Source organism: Rana temporaria, chromosome 12 (assembly GCF_905171775.1).
Source record: "Rana temporaria chromosome 12, aRanTem1.1, whole genome shotgun sequence".
NCBI classification, from domain to species: Eukaryota; Metazoa; Chordata; class Amphibia; order Anura; family Ranidae; genus Rana; species Rana temporaria.
This window is the reverse complement of record NC_053500.1, coordinates 147,292,513-147,304,813: the sequence shown is the minus strand read 5'-3', so window position 1 is coordinate 147,304,813 and position 12,301 is coordinate 147,292,513. Positions and strand designations below refer to the sequence as shown.

The 12,301-nt window shown below is 49.7% G+C and overlaps 1 protein-coding gene across 2 annotated transcripts in view; it reads right to left on the bottom strand.

Annotated features, from left to right (window-relative positions):
* Nucleotides 1–545: 545 nt before the first annotated feature.
* The window catches only part of ELAC2 (elaC ribonuclease Z 2), a 36,470-nt gene continuing 24,714 nt past the window's right edge, over nucleotides 546–12,301 (bottom strand). For both annotated transcript variants that reach the window (XM_040331158.1, XM_040331159.1), the window contains exons 13-24: nucleotides 10,791–10,929; nucleotides 10,617–10,699; nucleotides 9,785–9,906; nucleotides 9,050–9,146; nucleotides 7,976–8,114; nucleotides 6,536–6,574; nucleotides 6,341–6,450; nucleotides 4,770–4,869; nucleotides 3,813–3,933; nucleotides 3,348–3,426; nucleotides 2,239–2,383; nucleotides 546–1,346 (exon numbers count right to left, since the gene is read on the bottom strand). In XM_040331158.1, the coding sequence (XP_040187092.1) occupies nucleotides 1,125–1,346; nucleotides 2,239–2,383; nucleotides 3,348–3,426; nucleotides 3,813–3,933; nucleotides 4,770–4,869; nucleotides 6,341–6,450; nucleotides 6,536–6,574; nucleotides 7,976–8,114; nucleotides 9,050–9,146; nucleotides 9,785–9,906; nucleotides 10,617–10,699; nucleotides 10,791–10,929 (1,396 nt within the window). In that variant the 3' untranslated portion in view covers nucleotides 546–1,124. The remainder of the gene's footprint in view (nucleotides 1,347–2,238; nucleotides 2,384–3,347; nucleotides 3,427–3,812; nucleotides 3,934–4,769; nucleotides 4,870–6,340; nucleotides 6,451–6,535; nucleotides 6,575–7,975; nucleotides 8,115–9,049; nucleotides 9,147–9,784; nucleotides 9,907–10,616; nucleotides 10,700–10,790; nucleotides 10,930–12,301) is intronic.

Here is a 12,301-nt window from a genome sequence, read left to right as displayed (position 1 = left end):
ACACACACACTCACGTGGGAGGAGCCCGCCACACACACACTCACGTACGTGGGAGGAGCCCGCCTCACGTACGTGGGAGGAACCCGCCACACACACACTCACGTGGGAGGAGCCCGCCACACACACACTCACGTACGTACGTGGGAGGAGCCCGCCACACACACACTCACGTACGTACGTGGGAGGAGCCCGCCACACACACACACTCACGTACGTACGTGGGAGGAGCCCGCCACACACACACTCACGTACGTACGTACGTACGTACGTACGTACGTACGTACGTACGTACGTGGGAGGAGCCCGCCACACACACTCACGTACGTACGTGGGAGGAGCCCGCCACACACACTCACGTACGTGGGAGGAGCCCGCCACACACACTCACGTACGTGGGAGGAGCCCGCCACACACACTCACGTACGTACGTACGTGGGAGGAGCCCGCCACACACACTCACGTACGTACGTACGTGGGAGGAGCCCGCCACACACACTCACGTACGTGGGAGGAGCCCGCGATACTCGCGCGTGGGATTTTTTAAAATAAATTTGCAAAGATTTCTAAGAAGCTTCTCCCACGTTGTCATTACGGGGGATTGTTTGTAGAATTTTTAGGAAAATAATGAATTGAATCCATTTTGTAATAAGGATGTAACATAATGTGGAAAAAGTGAAGCGCTGTGAATACTTTCCGGGTGCTTTGTACCTGTCAGGTATGCACAGTGCAGCACACAGCAGCCCCAGGAGAGAAGCAGCACATGCAGGAATATTTGATTGCAAAGCCTTTCACATATCAGAAGTGAAGGAGAGAAATGGCCCCCCGAAGGCATTTCCGCACCTGGAAGGATGCAATATATTGAAATGGAACAGATTATAAAAATGAGGCGTCACATTGGAGGTGACTGTGAACTTGGGCGGGGCATCCTTGGGGGAGGGGCACAGGACATTGAAGACCAATCCCTCCGAGTCTCCTCCTCCACCGCCCGGTGTTCGGTTCCTCGTACAGATGACGCTCTCCTTCACCCACAGCGGCTTTCCACCCTCCGCTACCGGAAGTCCGCCCTGACCCGAAAAGCTGCAGCCACGGGGCGACTTGCCACCAAAGCGGGCGATAATACTCCTTCACTTGGCCTTCATCCTCTTGGCGGAGTCGCCCTCTCCGTCCACCTCCAGATCCCGTTTGCTCCCGGCGGGTCCGATGGAGTCGGCCGCCGAGTTCTGCGCTTCTTGTTGGTTGCGCTCTCTTTTCTCTCTCTTTTCCTCCAGCTCTAGCAGATCGTCGGCGAACAAAGCTTTGATGGGCCCCATTAGTTTGGGAAGGATTTTAAAGTCGCTCCATCGGATCTTTTAGGGGGAAAAAAAAAAAAAAAGGGAAATGTCAGTTGGAGGGAAGAAATTTCTCAACACCGATGCAGGTTAACCACTTGTCAACCGCCGCATGCACTTTTACGTCAGCAGAATGGCGCGGACAGGCAAATGGGTGTACAGGTACGTCCCTTTAAATTCCCACCCCCCCCCCCCGTGAGCTCCGTGACAGCGGGACCCGCAGACTCGATGTCCGCCGGTGTCACGGGGAGAGGCCTTTGTAAACAAGGCATTTCCCTGTTCTGCCTAGTGACAGGACAGTGATCTTCTGCTGTCATCAGTGATGTGTCACTTCTAGCCCATCCCCACACAGTTAGAATCACTCCTTAGGACACACTTAACCCCTTCCTCGCCCCCTGGTGGTTAACCCCTTCACTGCCAGTGTCATTTACACAGCATTTTTATAGCACTGATCGCTGTATAAATGACAATGGTCCTAAAATAGTGTCAAAAGTGTCTGACACAATGTTGCAGTTACAATAAGGGAAAAAAAAAAAATATATATATATATAATAAAAATGCCATAAAACTATTTTGTAGACACTATAACTTTTGCACAAACCAATCAATAAACGCCTATTGCGATTTTGTTTACCAGAAACAGGTAGAAGAATACGTATCGGCCTAAACTGAGGAAATGTTTTTTTATATGTTTTTTGGGGATTTTTATTATAGCAAAAAGTAATAAAAAAAATTGTCAAAATCAGGTACACGCTCCCCCCAAAAAGTGCCAAATGTGGCAGTGGAGGGTGCAAACAAGCAGAGCTTCCCCTTTAAGTATCTATGACTCTGATCTATGGTAAACATTTGCTGCATGGGTCAAAGTTCATTGAGAAGAAGCGGATTTGGCGAGTCGGAAGGGATTACTTACCCGCATGTGGTCGAAGGAGATCCCCACCTTTCTGCTGAACTCGTCGCTCATCAGCGGCAGTTTGGAATATCTCTGGCTGAAGTGGTTGAGCATCACGTACTCGGCGTTCATCTTCCTCCCCACACTGATGGCCTGAGAGGTCGTGCTATTCCATACAGAGAGGGAAAGAGAAGAGTTATCAGGATTCGCTCCAATAGGAAGGGAACGCTGGAAAGTCGCCCAGAAAGTACAAAAAAGTGTTCACTTTGCCAGCAGGATAAAATGAAAGAACGGTTTATATTGGAGGCCGATCCCTCCAGACACACCCGAGATCCTCCATCTCTACAAGAGAGCGACGAAGGACAACATCTGCAACACACGGCACGTCCGCCTGAGGCCACGTGCCAACTCTGCCTCGGCATGCATGATCCACCCCCCGTGTCATTTCATCTTCCTAACTTTATTCACCGCCACTGCAATGAAGTGTCCCAATTGTCTCCAATGCACCAAAAAATAAACCTACACTACATCACACTACCCTACCCCACACTACCCTACCCTACCCTATCCTACTCTACACCACTCTACACCACACTACCCTACCCTACACCACACTACCCTACCCTACATCACTCTACCCCACCCTATCCTACCCTACCCCACCCCCACATCACACTACCCTACCCCACACTACATCACACTACCCTATCCTACACTACCCTACATCACACCCCATCCCACACTAGCCTACCCTACCCCACCCCACACTAGCCCTGCCCTACCACTACCCCACCCAACCCTACTGGACTTGTATGACCAATCTTCAAAATATGATTGTGAACATTACTCTGCTGGGGAAAGCAGCTGGAAATTGTATACATGTACAACTTATGTAGGGGGGGGGATTTTGTTTCCTCCCCGTGTATCACCTGACATACCATTGTACTGGGAATATGTTTACATCCACTTTAAGTTTATATTTTTTCCAGTGAAATTTGTTTTAGAATATAAAAAAAATTAAAATAATAAATAATATTTAGTTCGGCCTTGCTAGTTAATGACACCAAAGCCCGGTGATCTTTCTCATGTTTGCCTCCCCCTGTAGAGAGTATATGTCGGCCCCCCGGTACCTGTGTGCTTTTTCGATTGCGTCTTGCTCCAATCCATCTTCCAGCGTGGCTTCATGGATGAGTAGTGTGGCGTCTTTTCCTGGTGATAGAAAAATAAAGCGGATCTCAATGTTGCTCAACTGCAGCAAGAAAAAACTAAAACTATATATATATAAAAATAAAATTACAGACTCGGCCCCACCCCTGCCCCATTGGATTTGATTGACAGCCGAGGGGGCCAATGGCTGCGCTGCTATCGATCTATCCAATCAGGACCCAAAACACCGGCTGGAGTGTTTGTCCCTGGGGCAGGAACGATCGGGCTCAGGTAAGTAAATGGGGGGCGGCTGGTGCACTACAAGAGTTTTTTCACCTCAATGCATAGAACGCAAATCGCGAGAATTTACAACACCTTTAAGAATACGATCATTGAGGATAAATAAATCATGAGAACAATCCCAAAAAGATTACAAGCCACCGACTCACCCATCTCAATGAGAGCGTCGCAGGGCATGGTGTCCCCGGAGAAAACCAACTTCCAGCCAGACTGGTGGACCACCGCACAGCCAAAAGCATTCTTACAATGGCGGACATGACACGTCTGAAACTGAGAAGTGCGAGAAAGTCAGAAAAAAGAACCTCAGGTGACAAAATAGGAAGAACTCGTCTTTTTCACTTAAAGAGAACCCGTCACCAACTTACAATGCAGGAAAAAGAAACAAAAAAAAAAAAAAAAAAAACACACAGAAAAGAGAAAACATTTTCTGAGCTTATTTTTGGCATTTTCTCTTTTCACAATGTTTCGCCTTTCAACTCGCGAGCAAATGTGACTTCTTCAGAGAGGATTTATTTCCCCAACACAGCCTTTTCCCTCCATGCATTTCCTCTCCTCCTATGAGATCGTTTAATAACTATGTGCTGGCCCAGCTCCTCAACCCCACCCTACATAACCTTTTATGTAGCCGTTGGGAGGAGCAAAAAATAAATAAAAGGAATGCTACAAAATGTCACTTCACTACCTGTACAGTTTAGCAGATATCTACAAAAATGCGGGCGCTGATGTCTGCGGCGCAGGCGCACGTTAGTAACGGCGGCACGATCGCCGTTGCTAAAGGAGGCAGTGACGCGACTGGCGGCTCCCACGCTCATGCACAGGAGTGACGTCATCACAGCTTTGGCCAATCACAGCGCCAGAGCCGCGATATCCGGAAGGAAGCTTCGGGAGAGATATCCGCGGCCGGAGGGCGGGGCCGAGGATGAGGTAAGCAATACATAATGCTACGCATACTAGCTCATTATGCCTTTGTCTTGCAGGGTTTTTTTTTAGGGTTTACTTCCTCCTCTTTGAGTGACACGGCTACAATGTTACACATCGGAAGTCGGCACGATGACCTTTCTTTGCTTTTTTTATCTCTGGAATCCACACGATCGTCACTTCCTCACCTTATCCAGCTGGCACTTCTCCAGCAGGGAGGAGACGAGGCTTCTGGCCTTGGGACACTCTTCCTCTGCGCCTTCTATTAGACTCCTCGATGGGATAAAACTGCAACACAACAAACAGGAGAGTCTCAAACAGGAAGAGTCTCAAACAGGAAGAGTCTCAAACAGGAAGAGTCTCAAACAGGAAGAGTCTCAAACAGGAAGAGTCTCAAACAGGAAGAGTCTCAAACAGGAAGAGTCTCAAACAGGAAGAGTCTCAAACAGGAAGAGTCTCAAACAGGAGGAGAGTCTCAAACAGGAGGAGAGTCTCAAACAGGAGGAGTCTCAAACAGGAGGAGAGTCTCAAACAGGAGGAGAGTCTCAAACAGAGAGGATTTCTTCTTTACGTTTCTGTTTATTTTTGAATACAAGTAAAACCTTGGTTTGAGAGTAACTTGGTTTGAGAGCGTTTTGCAAGACAAGCTACATTTTTTAAATACATTTTGCCTTGGTATACAAGCGATGTCTTGATATAAGAGTAGCGTCATGTCACCACTGAGTATAAAAGAGAAGAGCGGAGCCTCCAAGTGTAGCAGTATGGTTACATGTAATGAAGGGACAACATTTAGCAATAGTGATGATTAAAAGGTTGATGATCTAAATATGGAGGCATCCAGGGTAAAGATGTCCACATAGACCGTCCTCCTTGCTGCCACTGATGTCGGCCCTTCAACGAGCAGTTCAAGCTTTGCTTTCAGATCGCTCTCCTGCAGGGTAGTCTTCCCGTCATAATTGCAGACTGACAGCGGTGAAAGCTGGCTGTGAGGAGGACGGTCTATATGGACAGCTTTACCCCGGATCCCTCCATACTTAGATGTGCCTCTTTTAATCATCGAGTTTCTAAATGTTGTACCTTCATTAAATGTAACCATATTGCTACACTTAGAGGCGCCTCTCTTCTCTTTTATACTCTGGAGCTCCTGCTGGATTTTCCTTCTAATCCCCTTGTGGAGGCTTCCATTGGTGGACATTTTATGGTCACACAGCCAATCGCATCACTAGAATCTTTTTATATGGACTATAAAACTGAAGGACTTGTGAATAAATGGCTGTGGAACCAATCATCTGAGTTTCCATTATTTCTTATGGAAAAATTTGCTTTGATATACAAGTGTTTTTCTGGAACAAATTATCCTCGCAATCCAAGGTTTTACAGCATACAGTACAAAATGTTGATGGGTACATTTACTCGTACAGTGACTTGAAAAAGTATTCATACCCCTCTATATACAGTGCCTGGGAAAAGTATTTATACCCCTCTATATACAGCGCCTGGAAAAAGTATTCATACCCCTCTATATACAGTGCCTGGAAAAAGTATTCACACCCCTCTATATATACAGTGCCTGGAAAAAGTATTCATACCCCTCTATATACAGTGCCTTGAAAAAGTATTCATACCCCTCTATATACAGCGCCTGGGAAAAGTATTCATACCCTTGGCATTTCCCACATGAGATGCCATAGATGCAGCACAACAGGCAAGTTCTGGGGGTGGCCATTTCAAAAATGGCCGATGACGGAGTGCGACTTACCGGATATTGTGGAGAAGATCCTGGCAGTGGTCATGAAACTGATTGAGCCAGGTCATTAGAATGGTGGGACCTACTAGGAATACGGGACTGAATGGCTTTCCGCGTGAACTCTGCAAGAAGACATGAAGATAAAATCACCGATATACTGAAGAGGGCATCAAATACCATTCAGTCCCGTCTTATGGATATACTTACCAGCGCTCTCTCCCTCTCATACAGAACACGGAGGAGGCCCTGAATAGAGACAAAATGGAACACAATAACCTAAAGTGGACTGGAACTCTAGAAGTAAAGATTTTCTAAAAAATCCACCGACAATTATCTTATTCTATATCGCCGCTCAGCGGTCACGTGTCTGGCCGTCTCTCTCCTCCTCCCGGCTGACGTCAGTGGGGGGGTTTTCTCGGCTCCGCCCACTTTCCTGTCCGCGAGAGAGAGACGACCGAACATGTAACCGCTGAGGGGCGCTATAGAATAACGTATTTATTGGTGGGGCACATCATTTATTATAACAGAGGGGATGGTAACACCACCACCAAGTTAACAACCACTTTAAAGCGGAGTTCCCCCCAAACGTGAAACTTTCGCTTTAAGCACTCCTCGCCCCCCTTACATGCCACACATGGGGGGAGGTGGGGGCTTCATCAGGATTAGGACTTCCTGTCCCACTTACTACTTCCAACTACGGGCCGCCTAGGCGACGCCTCCTCTCCCCCCTAGGCGGCCCCTCCCTCTAGGTGATCTCCTGGGACACGTCCCAGGGGATCGCCTGTCCACTCTGCAGAGCACAGCGCGACTCGCACATGCGCAGTGAGTGCCCGGGACCTGAAGGCGAAAGCTGTCAAGGGCGGGTGCCCAGAGTGGCAATGGAGGCGCCGCGGAGAGGAGCGGGGGCGGGGCTCCGTGCGGCCGCATCGCTGGACCGGCGAGTGTCTGTTTATTAGAAGCCAGCAGATCCACTTTTTGTAGCCGATGACTTTTAATAAAAAGCCCGGAACTCTCCGCTTTAAGGACTAGAATTACAAACATGAACCATTCCGCTGCTCATTCGCTGTACTGATTCCTTCTGAATAAGCTCGTCACTAGAGAGGAGATGCGATCGATGTCTCCCCAAGGCTGCCAGTGTGTGCCCGAGCCACATATAAAAATGTGCAGGTGATTTACTAAAGGAAAATAGACTGAGCACTTTGCAGGTGCAGTTTCTCCAGAGCTTAGTAAAACGAGGGGAGGCTCTGCTGACTTCCATCATCCAATAATGTGCAAGCAAACATGCCATTTTTTTTTATTCTCCTTGCACGTGATTGGGTATTCTTCGCAAAGTGAAGCGTCACCACATTTACTAAGCTCTGGGGCAACTGCACTTGCAAAGTTCACAGTCTATTTCCCTTTAATAAATACACCTCCCTGTTTCTGCAGGTTTCTCTCTCCTGTACTCAGGAAAGCTGCTCAGGTGGATGAGATCTCATCATCAATGGAGCCTAAAGGACTAGAAAAAAAAAAAAAAAAAGAAAAAAAGAAAAAAAAAAAAAAAGAAGAAGGATGCTGGAACGGGAATCCTTTTTATGAAGAAATCCATTTATAACCGACCCCCCCCCCCCCCCATAAAAGCCACACCAACAACGCTGCCGAACTTACCGTGTGATGATCGGCGTGAATGTGAGACACAAACACTGCAGACAGCTGGCACAGAACGTCGTCCACCTCATCACCATAGTGCCGGTACAGCTGGCCGAACGTCCCCTCTCCACAATCCAGCAACAACACCAGGGAGGGACTGAGGAGGGAAACAAGAACGAGTCGCTAAATATCACAGGAGCTCCAACATATTCCGTAGTGCTGTACAAATACACCGAGCCCGACACATCAGATTCGGCACCACAGAAGCTTACACTCTAACGCCCAAACCAATCGGACATTATACACTCACCGGCCACTTTATTAGGTCCCCCGTGCTAGTAGCGGGTTGGACCCCCTTTATTAGGTCCCCCTTGCTAGTAGCGGGTTGGACCTTCTTTATTACTACCTACCATGATACCATCATACAAAAAATACTCTTATAAATGCAGAATACATAGAGGGTTAGCAGGGTAGAAGGTGGGCAGAATATGTAGTAGGGTAGAAGGAGGGCAGTGGGTAGAACAGGTAGCAGGGCAGTGGTCAGAATAGGTAGCAGGGTAGAAGGAGGGCAGTGGTCAGAGTAGGTAGCGGGGTAGAAGGAGGGCAGAATAGGTAGCGGGGTAGAAGGAGGGCAGAATAGGTAGCGGGGTAGAAGGAGGGCAGAATAGGTAGCGGGGTAGAAGGAGGGCAGAATAGGTAGCAGGGTAGAAGGAGGGCAGAATAGGTAGCAGGGTAGAAGGAGGGCAGAATAGGTAGCAGGGTAGAAGGAGGGCAGAATAGGTAGCAGGGTAGAAGGAGGGCAGAATAGGTAGCGGGGTAGAAGGAGGGCAGAATAGGTAGCGGGGTAGAAGGAGGGCAGAATAGGTAGCGGGGTAGAAGGAGGGCAGAATAGGTAGCGGGGTAGAAGGAGGGCAGAATAGGTAGCAGGGTAGAAGGAGGGCAGAATAGGTAGCAGGGTAGAAGGAGGGCAGAATAGGTAGCGGGGTAGAAGGAGGGCAGAATAGGTAGCAGGGTAGAAGGAGGGCAGAATAGGTAGCAGGGTAGAAGGAGGGCAGTGGATAGAAGGAGGGCAGTGGGCAGCAGAACACGCACCTGACATGCACCAGAGTAGAGCTGACATTGCGGCTTTTCATGGGCACAGCAGAACCGGTTCCTAGAAACACGACCACAGGATACTGGGGATCCTCCTCTGGGGGGAGGGGAGAGAAGAGTCCATGAGACGATCACACAACCCCCATCACCATCCCCCGACAACACGGAGCGACATTCTGGGACTGCGGGACTTCCTGAGCTCCGGCCTGGGATAAGCATGCTGCCAGCAAAGCCAGTTCTATCCGTCACACAATGGCAGCCATGAAGTTTTATTTCACCACAGGAAGTATTTACCCCCCTTCATGACCAGGTCATTTATTGATATTCAGCACTGAACTACTTTGACAATTGTGCGGTCGTGCGACGCTCTACACAAATAAATTTATATCATTTTTTTTCAAACAACAAAAGTTTTATTTTGGTGCCATTTAATCACCATTGCGTTTTTTTTTTTTATATTATATAAAAACGGAAGAAGGAAAGAATAAAATAAAATGTTCTACTTTTTTTTTGGATATGTTTTATAACAAAGTGTATTTTTTCAAACAAATAGAACTTTCTTTTGGTGGCATTTAATCACCTCTGCTGGTTTTTATTTGTTTGTGCTACAAACAAAAAAAGGCCGACAGTTTGGAGGGAGAGAGAGATTTATATGTATGATCGGCAGTAAAAGCCGCCAGAGGCGTCGCCCTCCGAACACCTCGGGGGAAGGTCAGAAGTGACAGTTGTATTTACCTGCAGATTGTGGGATGTCGGCCTCCAGCAGCCGCCTGCACTCCTTCAGAGCGTCCGGGAATCCCGGCAGAGTCATCGCCTCCTTCACAAACTCCGGGGTGTTGTTACTGGTGACCATGTCCCTGAAATACCAATCACAGCGCCGTCACCCCCTCCTCCTCCAATCACAGCGCCATCACCCCTCCTCCTAATCACAGCGCCATCATCAGAGACTCCCTCCTCCAATCACAGTGAATGCTTGTAATCCAAAGCGAGTTTCCTCATAGAAGTCAATGGAAACTCAGATAATACGTTTCACAGTGACTGCTGGTGTGTGTAGTACCGCATGTGGCCAGAGGTGCACAGCGCCCGGAGACACTCGGAAAAGGATCGTCTGAGCGTCACCGGCGCCCCCCACACCTCGGGACTCAAACTCTGCTCCCCCCCTCCCAGCAGTGACTCAAACTCTGCACCCCCTGCTCCCCCCTCCTCCCAGCAGCGACTCAGGAACTCTGTCCCCCCCCTCCCAGCAGTGACTCGAACTCTGCACCCCCTGCACCCCCCTCCTCCCAGCAGTGACTCGGCAGCTCGTTTCCCGCGCTCCCCCTTCTAAGCTCCGATGTAAATAGCTGCCGGTAGAGCGACTTCTGCTGCAATAGTTGAGAATGAATTGCTCCGCAGTGCCACTTTTCCAAGGCTCTCCTGATCCGATTCTTTGGGGGTGAAGTGCAGAAAGATAAAAGAATCACTAAATATTATTGGTTGGATCCTCCGGCCAGGATAAGGGAGTGACCATGGAGACAAGGACCCGCCTGTGCGGGTGAAGGGACGACCCAATCAGGGGCCGGCTTACCTCTGCCATTCCCGGGTGGGTCTCAGCTGGTATTTTAGAAGACATTCGGCTCTCACCCCGCGGACGTCCTTCTCTGCCGCCTTCTGCACACAAAACCACAAGGGAGACTCTATGGAAGCAGCTCACCAATCCCCCACCGCAGAACCACAACTCCCAGCATGCCCGGCGACTTACCTTCCTGGAGAGGTCCGGGAGAGTCGGGAAGATACGGGGGTGGATGAGGTTCAGCTGGCTCTGGATTCTGTAGGCACTTTGGTTATGGATGGCGGAAACGCTCTCATTCAGGATCAGGTGCTCCGTCCGCGGGCCGAACCTGACAGAGAGAAGGAGGCGGGGCTTCCAGGTTATATTGCGTGCGAGCGCGAGACAGGCAGAGCGCGCGAGACAGACAGACAGAGACAGGCAGACAGACAGAGACAGGCAGACAGACAGAGACAGGCAGAGACAGGCAGAGACAGGCAGAGACAGGCAGAGACAGGCAGAGACAGGCAGAGACAGGCAGACAGACAGACAGAGACAGGCAGACAGAGACAGGCAGACAGACAGACAGAGACAGACAGACACAGACAGACACAGACAGGCAGACAGACAGACACAGACAGGCAGACAGACACAGACAGAGACAGGCAGACAGACAGACAGGCAGACAGACAGAGACAGGCAGACAGACAGAGACAGGCAGACAGACAGAGACAGGCAGACAGAGACAGGCAGACAGAGACAGGCAGACAGACAGAGACAGACAGACAGAGACAGACAGAGACAGGCAGACAGACAGAGACAGGCAGACAGACAGAGACAGACAGGCAGACAGAGACAGACAGGCAGACAGACAGAGACAGACAGGCAGACAGACAGAGACAGACAGACAGAGACAGACAGGCAGGCAGACAGAGACAGACAGGCAGACAGACAGAGACAGGCAGACAGACAGAGGCAGACAGACAGGCAGAGACAGGCAGACAGACAGGCAGAGACAGGCAGACAGACAGGCAGAGAGACAGGCAGACAGACAGAGACAGGCAGACAGACAGGCAGAGACAGGCAGACAGACAGGCAGAGACAGGCAGACAGACAGACAGAGACAGGCAGACAGACAGACAGAGACAGGCAGAGACAGGCAGAGACAGGCAGAGACAGGCAGACAGACAGAGACAGGCAGACAGACAGACAGACAGACAGACAGAGACAGACAGAGACAGGCAGAGACAGGCAGACAGACAGAGACAGGCAGACAGACAGAGACAGGCAGACAGACAGAGACAGGCAGACAGACAGAGACAGGCAGACAGACAGACAGAGGCAGACAGACAGACAGAGACAGGCAGACAGAGACAGGCAGACAGAGACAGGCAGACAGACAGACAGACAGACAGAGACAGACAGAGACAGGCAGACAGACAGAGACAGGCAGACAGACAGAGACAGGCAGACAGACAGAGACAGGCAGACAGACAGAGACAGGCAGACAGACAGAGACAGGCAGACAGGCAGACAGACAGAGACAGGCAGATAGACAGAGACAGGCAGACAGACAGAGACAGGCAGACAGACAGAGACAGGCAGACAGACAGAGACAGGCAGAGACAGGCAGACACAGGCAGACAGACAGGCAGACAGAGACAGGCTGATCGCCGCCATTACTAATAATAAAAAAATATTAATAAAATGCCATAAAACCATCC